At 46.7% G+C, this 8,595-nt stretch overlaps 1 protein-coding gene across 24 annotated transcripts in view; it reads right to left on the minus strand.

Annotated features, from left to right (window-relative positions):
• LOC107103578 (ankyrin-2-like) overlaps positions 1-4,860 on the minus strand; it is a 73,169-nt gene extending 68,309 nt beyond the window's left edge. For 14 of the 24 annotated variants that reach the window (XM_015403332.1, XM_015403345.1, XM_015403343.1 and 11 more), the window contains exons 1-4: positions 4,621-4,815; positions 3,495-3,593; positions 3,316-3,414; positions 3,056-3,241 (exon numbers count right to left, since the gene is read on the minus strand). In XM_015403332.1, coding sequence (XP_015258818.1) covers positions 3,056-3,241; positions 3,316-3,414; positions 3,495-3,593; positions 4,621-4,800 — 564 coding nt within the window. In that variant the 5' untranslated portion in view covers positions 4,801-4,815. Of the gene's footprint in view, positions 1-3,055; positions 3,242-3,315; positions 3,415-3,494; positions 3,594-4,620 lie in introns of all 24 variants that reach the window. The other 10 variants (XM_015403347.1, XM_015403326.1, XM_015403329.1 and 7 more) reach the window with 5 other exon arrangements.
• Positions 4,861-8,595: the final 3,735 nt, after the last annotated feature.

Here is an 8,595-nt window from a genome sequence, read left to right on the forward strand (position 1 = left end):
ATGGACTAATCTGGATCAGCCTGGACTGATCTGGATCAGCATGGACTAATCTGGATCAGCCTGGACTAAATTAGACTGAACTGGATCTTCCTGGACTGAACCGGATCTGCCTGGACTAATCTGGTTCAGGATGGACTAAATTGGACTGAACTGGATCTGCCTGGACTGAACTGGATCTGCCTGGACTGATCTGGATCAGCCTGGACTAATCTGGTTCAGCCTGGTCTAATCTGTTTTAGGATGGACTGATCTGGTTCAGGCTGAGTAATATGGTTCATCTGGTTCAGGATGGACTGAACTGCATCTGCCTGGACTAATCTGGTTCAGGATGGACTAATATGGTTCAGGATGGACTGATCTGGTTCAGAATGGACTGATCTGGTTCAGGCTGGACTAATATGGTTCATCTAGTTCAGGATGGACTAATCTGGTTCAGGATGGACTAAGATGGTTCAGGATGGACTGATCTGGTTCAGAATGGACTGATCTGGTTCAGGCTGGATTAATATGGTTCAGGATGGACTGAACTGGATCTGCCTGGATTAATCTGGCTCAGGATGGACTAATATGGTTCAGGATGGACTAATCTGGTTCAGGATGGACTGATCTGGTTCAGGATGGACTGATCTGGTTCAGGATGGTCTGATCTGGTTCAGGATGGTCTGATCTGGTTCAGGATGGACTAATCTGGTTCAGGATGGTCTGATCTGGTTCAGGATGGACTAATCTGGTTCAGGATGGTCTGATCTGGTTCAGGATGGACTAATATGGTTCAGGATGGAATGATCTGGTTCAGGATGGACTAATATGGTTCAGGATGGACTGATCTGGTTCAGGATGGACTAATCTGGTACAGGATGCTCTGATTTGGTTCAGGATGGACTAATATGGTTCAGGATGGTCTTATTTGGTTCAGGATGGACTGATCTGGTTTAGGATGGACTAATCTGGTTCAGGATGGTCTGATTTGGTTCAGGATGGACTAATATGGTTCGGGATGGACTGATCTGGTTCAGGATGGAGTAATATGGTTCAGGATGGACTGATCTGGTTCAGGATGGTCTGATTTGGTTCAGGATGGACTGATCTGGTTCAGGATGGTCTGATCTGGTTCAGGATGGACTGATCTGGTTCAGGATGGACTGATCTGGTTCAGGATGGACTGATCTGGTTCAGGATGGAGTGATCTGGTTCAGGATGCAGAGAAAAAACATTCACAGAGCTCTGTTCTGGTCTGCTTTCACTTTGCTGCTTAAACTCGCTGTAGAAAAACCTTCCTCATCATATCATCCCTCCAAGAAACAACAAACTATTATATCCGACCGGCTACAGCGAAGCAGTAAATCTGAACTCCTCTGGGATTATCGCTGAGCTTTCTGACCAACAGAGAATTATAGAGGAGCAGAAAAAAGCAAAGGAGGTGGATTAGCAGCAGGAGTCGTTCAGGGTGCTGTCCCGTTTCATTTCTGGTGTTAGGACTTGTTCTTGGTTCAGATTATTTACCCTGAGAGTTTAAAGCCTTTATGTTACGCTAGCTGCTGTCAATAATGCATGTGATGCTAACCAGTGTGAGGCCTTATTAGCGGTCAGTAGGGGCCATCAGAGCTGATTCTAACAGAACAATCAGTCTGTTCCTTAGAAAACATTCAAGTTGATTTTTAGATTTAAACTTTTAAACAACAGGAGGGAGAAGTTTATTATGTTTCATATTACTGCAGACTGTTTATACCTCTGTTGTGAGGGAAAAACATTTTGGATATTTTTTCAGTTTGTGGACAATGACAAACTGATTCTGATGGCGTCTGCATGATGGCACAAAACTAACTGGTAAACCGGGCGGTTTGGCAGTTTTCCTTTGGCTCATTTCCCCTGAAGAAAATTCATTTCTTATAAACCTTCCTCTGAAGTAATGGGACCAAAGTTTAACAGCTTTAATCTAAACAGGCCAGATAATGTTGGTGGAGTCTGAAAAGGTGCCAATATCTCTCCATTCTTCTCCAGCTGTCGAGCTGAACGTCAGCGAAGAGGATTATTTTTAACCACTATCTATCAGGGGCTCATTTCAGGGATGCTGAGGAGGGAATTTGCAGCCAGTATCCATGGAAACGCATCGCTTAGAAACCAAACTTGGCTGAAGTTTAGGAGCGGAGAGGATGGATCGTCTCCCCCCTCGGTCGGGATCGGGTGGGACAGGCTCTCCGTTACCACGGACGTTGGTTGAGATGGGATCCTCAGCTCCATCCAGTTTAAACCAGTTTAAACCAGTTAAAACCATCCAGTCTTATTATGGATTTGAAAGAAAAATGAAAACGAACCGTTTGGCGGTTTGACCTGGACAGGAACCCGATTAACCGCACTCTGCTGCTGAAACCACTGATACATTTTCCTGATAAATGTGGCGACATTGAAGGAGCAACAATCCGGTTTTCCTTTGGGAATGTTTATGTTTCTCAAACTAACTTCCTCCTTTGTGGCGTCCCTCCGTCAGACCAGCAAAGTCTGGGTCTGTGCGTGTTTAGCAACAACAGTAAGAAGGTGTGAAGAAGGGAAGGATGTAAACCGCTTTAATTCTGACCTTTATTATCTAAGAGCCGACAGGTCCGTCCTAAGCCCCAGCGGCCATGTTTCAGGCGCTGACCCGGTCCAACTGACACACCTTGATGACAAGCTGAGCAGGTAAAAGGATTCGCTGAAGCGCAGCGTGACATCTGTTTGGTTGAAACTGGACAGGATCCAGTTAGCATAGTGGGAACAAGTCACCTCAGCTCTATAGCCTCAAACTAACATCTAACAGAAGCCAGTAAAGGTCAGAGGTCGTCTCTACCAGCTACATCATCAGCATCACTGTGGCTGCGGAGGAAAACAGACTTTATGCCCCTGCTGTTGGATGATGCTGATTTGGTGTGTTTTATAGCGACGCGTCACGGGTTAGCTAGCTAGAGCTGCCGTCCAATCAGGAGGCTTCATAGGAAGCACCGCCGCTGCTGCACAGCTAGCGGCACAGGAGCTACCGGGCTTCCACGCATGCCGAGCCCACGGCGAAGGACGGCCGTACCTTGGACTGGACGTCTGCGTTGTGGTCGTTCTGAAGGAGCAGCGCGGCCGACTTGGTGTCGTCTTTGCGTGCGGCGATGTGCAGGGCGGGCAGGCGGACTTTCCCTTTGGTGTCATTCTCCAGTAAGATGGAGACCACCTGGTTGTGTCCCTGCTGGAGGGCAATGGCCAGCGGGGTGAAGCCATCCTAGAGGGACGGTGGAGGAGCAAACGGATAAACATGCTGTCAGAACTCTGGCGGTCTGACCTGGGCGTACTCACCTCTGTAGCAATGCTTTGGTTGCCTCCGTTCTCCAGCAGGTAGCGAACCACGTCCAGGTGATTCTCCTGAGCCGCCATGTACAGAGGAGTGAATCCATTCTGGAAAGAAGAAACAGCAGCTGCTGGTTAAACACCAGCTTAGGTATCCATCCAGGACACGGAGAGGAAGGCAGCGTCACCTGAGACTGCGAGTTGATGTCAGCTCCTCTTTTGGTCAAGATCTTCACCACCTCAGCCTGACCAGCAAGGGAGGAAATGTGGAGGGCTGTGTTCCCTTTCTGGATCAACAGGAAACATCAGAAGAACATTCCAAAAAGGTTCAAATCAATCCACTGAGCTTTGTTTCCAGGTTTGAAGACATTTTTCTTCCATCCAGGAAGCTTTTTCAATTCAAAATGTCAGAAATAGCGTTTAGTTCCAGGCTTTGGCAGTTCCAGTTCCTGAATCAAATGGTGGGTTACCTCCTCAGAAGGCAGCCAGTTCTTCCAGATTTCTCTTAATCACCTAATTATGTGATTCAAGTGTGTTGAACCAAAGGTAGATCTAAAAGTTGTAGTATACCGTCCCTCAGGAACTGGAATCGCCCACCCCTGCTCCATACAGCAGCCCGACCAAGCCTTACTTTAGCTGAGACAACATGCAAACTGACACAGACGAACGGTGATATCATCACATCCCCTTTACAGGAGAACAGAAGACCTCACCTGTTCATCCAGGCCAACTATTCCCTTTAACAACCCCCTTTCAGAGGCATAGACAGGTATGGGGCATTGCAGGCTAACAAAGAAGCCAAATGACCCCCATTCCAAAGGGGGGGACCCGTTCATCCATTTCTATTTGCATGTTTTCTAATCAAAATCAAGGCTTTCCGATCCAGCCCTAAAATGGTGGTATCGGTATCGGCGAGTACCAACCAATAGGGCACTGGTACCATTCTGAGAGCCAGAACTTTCTACCCACTCCAGGTAGGCAATAAAAAGTTCTACTGGATTCACTTTGTTGTAGTCCTGCTTCAGAAAGGAAGGCAGCAGCTTGATGAAGCCATGATGGTGATTATTTTACATCCAGGTAGGATGCAGTTCTTCATATAAACACACATCAGGCCAGAAAAGGCATCAGGGCAGCACTACTAACGAGCCTCTGTGTTTTAATCTGGAACATTCTGGGTGTAAACCTGACACTTTAAATGACTCCTCTCCTGCATGGCGTCTGCTGACCTTTGACCTCTGGAGCATCTCCAGGCTACGCTGCAAACCAGAAGCTTCTGCGTCTCTGGTTGCAGCCCCGCTGAGGAGGGATGGTTACCTTAGTGGAGGAATCCACGGCCGCCCCTCGGTCTAGAAGCTCCTGGACCAGATCCACATGGCCCTCCTTGGCAGCCAGATGCAGGGCGTTCAGACCGTTCTGGGAGGAAAGGGGAGAGGCATCAGAACCATCCAGACTCACCACTTCTACATCTTCTAGGTCTACGGCTAAAGCAGCCATCTTTTTTGAGCCTGACATGCGGCGTATCGAAGAGGGATGAACTCCGCTGGATCGCTAGCAAGGCTATGAATAGCTGCCAGTTTCACCGTCTCATTGCTACCTATTAGAGCCAAGAGCCAGAACCAGCCTTACAAGAGCCAGAACCAGCCTTACAAGATCCAGAACCAGCCTTACAAGATCCAGAACCAGCCTTACAAGATCCAGAACCCCTGTGACACCCAGCAACCCCTCTGAGACCCAGCAGAACCCCTCTGAGACCCAGCAGAACCCCCTTGAGACCCAGCAACCCCCCTGAGACCCAGCAGAACCCCCCTGAGACCCAGCAGAACCCCCCTGAGACCCAGCAGAACCCCTCTGAGACCCAGCAGAACCCCCCTGAGACCCAGCAGAACCCCCCTGAGACCCAGACCCAAAAAACGTTGATGGCGCTGTGGGAGACGGCTGGCTCTCCAGTAGCTCTCCAGTTCTTAAACTTTTTTTAACCTTTTAAACCTATTTAACCCCTTTTTCTTCTACTGTTTTATTCTTCTTGTGAAGAGTACTGTGCACTTTACATTTATCCTGTGGATATTTCGAACTTAAAATGCAACAAAAAGCCACTTTTCTCACTTATTCGAGAGAGGAACTGCTGGCACTGCGTACAATGCAACGAGCCGGAATACGACATCCCATCCCCGGGGAGCTGAGGAGGAGACCCAGGGGCTGCAAGGCTGAGGCTAAGCTAAAGGCGGAGCTAGCGGAGAATCGGAGGTGCTCCAAGCCATCGATTCCCTCCGTGATCATGGGGAATGTGAACTCGCTGCCGAACAAGATCGACGAGTTGTCCGCGCTGAACAACCAGCGGATCTACCGGGAGAGCAGCGTGTTCATCTTTACGGAGACATGGCTAAACCACCTCGTACCGGATGCTAACGTGGACCTGCCGGGATTCACTGCTGTGAGAGCTGACAGAGACACTAAAGCAAGCGGAAAAAGCAAAGGTGGGGGACTCATCATGTATGTCAACAAACGCTGGTGTAACCCAGGACATATCTCTGTAAAGACAGTCTCATGTTNTACTTAAGTACAGTAACAAAGTATTTGTACTTCGTTACTTGACACCTCTGCCTTTTTGTAGTAAAACATTAAAGTAGTGATAATCTGATTTATTTCCAAATATTAACCTTGACCTTGGTTTATTGTCTGTAGAGGACCTTTCCATCTATGAGACAATCCCACCCCTCAGAGCCTCTGAAAATGGTAAAGTATTCTTATAATCTCAAAGAAAGAACTAAAACTGTTCAAAAAAAGGTATTCTAAAATGGAATATAAGAAATAAGATTGTTCTTCTCACTATATTTTCTCTATTGGTATATTTTCCATTTTAGTCATGTGACAGTCCCAGCAGAGAGGTCTCATCGTTCAGCGGAGGATTCTGATTATGCTAATGTTAAACCCGGTATTTACAGCTGAACATGGAGTTCAGATGGTTAACATCTACATACGGACTCTAGGCATCAGCAGAAAGCGTCCCCATCAGAGACGCAGCTGATGACTATTCGATTAATGGCTTGTTTATTTTGCTGTATATTATCTGAGATATCTTTGGTTTATAATACTATTGGTTTCCAAATATCAGACCTGTTTCTATAGTCTTTGTTTTAGCAAGAGGCTGTCTTTTACTTGTGCTGATTATTATTTATCAGGTTAGGGAAATATAATAAAAATAAGCTATGTTAATCTTTTTTTATGTTTATTCCATTGTTGCAACTTAAAGATTTATGGTTTTGTAGACAGTCTTTCAGTGGCCAAAATATATCGCAAATATTACCAAGCTTCTATGTAAGTTCTAATCTGATTTGCTGTCTATATAGATTGACAGAACAGTTTTTGACTGTATGGATGATGGTGCTCTCTCTGGTTACATCCTAACATATGGGGATTGCATAACAGCATCAGGCTTCTATTAGGAAAGTTAAGGTAAACATTAGGGCTCAACAAGTCGACTATATTAAGCTGAATTGACCTAAATCTGGACAACTTGAAATTTCAGCATAGTTTAGATCTTGTGATGAAATATAAACATGGTGATCAAATGTAAACATAGGACTGAGAGATGATTTAAAATTTTTCCAACATTCAGTTTTTTTATTTACGTTATATTAAACATTCAGCAGTCTAATGGCAGTGGGAAAGAAGCTGCTTTGGAATCAAATGCTGGGCTTGCATCGGATGCTTCGAAGTCTCTTCCAAGAGGGCAGCAGGGAGAACAGTCCATGGTGGGGGTGTGAAGGGTCATTGGTAATGTTATGGGCTCGGGACACGCAGCGCTGGGATGAAATGTCTTGTATCGAGTTCCGTAAAAGTTTAAAAAAACAATCCACTGGACTTGGTTTCTAAGATTTGAAGACATTTCCCTTCCCCTCCAGGAAGCATTCTCAATTCAAATGTCTGGATCTGCAGTGAGTTTAAGTCTTTATATAGCCTTGTATTGCTTGGAAACATGCAAATTGAAACGACGAGAGGGTTGTTGGTTCCATTGTTAGCCTGTAATATCTGAAACCTGTATGATTCTGAAGGTCGGTCGTTAAAGGGGGGGATTGTCGTTAAAGGGATCTCTTCTGTGTTGGGCCATGCATCAGAAGAGCGGTCTCCTCTGGAAATGACTATGCAGTACATCTATGCCTTGTGGACAAAGGACATTCTTTTGAGGACCACAATGTTCACATTCTGGATAAAGAAATTAGGTGATTTGAGAGGGGCGTGAAGGAAGCCATCTATGTTAAGAGAGAAAAAACAACTTTAAACAGAGGTGGTGGACTCAGATTCCAGTTTCCAAAAAACTTACAATTCAGTTATAGAGCTGATCCTTTCCAGATATCACCACACCCCCCACCCCATCACAGAGGAACAAAGTACCTCCCCGCTCCAGCCGGTGAACAATACCTCCTTAACAACCGACCCTTAACAATCATAGACAGGTTTCAGGTATTACAGGAGACAATCGCCCCCTTTAACGACAATCCCCCCCTTTAACAACCGACCTTTAGAATCATAGACAGGTTTCAGATATTACAGGCTAAAAATGGAACCAAACAACCCACTCTTCAGTTCAATTTGCATGTTTCCAAACAATCCAAGGCCTTCTCTATGTTAAGACTCAAACTCACAGCAGATCCAGACATTTGAATTGAGAAAGCTTCCTGGAGGGGAAGCGAAAGCGCGGCGCGCCCCAGGGGTGTGTTTTAAGCCCTCTGCTCTACACCCCCGTTCACACATGACTGCTCTGCCTCTTCTCCCTCCAACCTGATCGTCAAATTCGCTGACGATACCACCGTCCTGGGCCTCATCACCAACAACGATGAGAGGGACTACAGGGCAGAGGTGCAACATCTGGCATCATGGTGTGACAGCAGCAGGCCCAGACAGAGTGTGCCCTAGAGTACTCAAGACCTGCGCTGCAGAACTAGGGGAGCCAGTACAACGGATCTTCAACCTTAGCCTGCAGCTAGGGAGAGTGCCCACCCTCTGGAAGACATCCTGCATCGTGCCGGTACCAAAGAAGAGCAGGCCCAACGAGCTGAATGACTTCCGACCGGTGGCACTCACTTCACACCTGATGAAGACGTTGGAGCGGCTCTTCCTCGGCCTTCTCAGACCCCAGGTGCAACACGCCCAGGACCGCCTGCAGTTCGCATACCAGCCAGGTGTTGGTGTGGAGGATGCTATCCTCTACATGTTACATCGAGTCCACTCCCATCTGGATAAGGGAAGTGGTACTGTGAGGATTCTATTTTTGGACTTCTCCAGCACCTT

The sequence above is a fragment of the Cyprinodon variegatus genome, unplaced genomic scaffold (genome assembly GCF_000732505.1).
Source record: "Cyprinodon variegatus isolate N-32 unplaced genomic scaffold, C_variegatus-1.0 Scaffold1481, whole genome shotgun sequence".
Taxonomy (NCBI): Eukaryota; Metazoa; Chordata; class Actinopteri; order Cyprinodontiformes; family Cyprinodontidae; genus Cyprinodon; species Cyprinodon variegatus.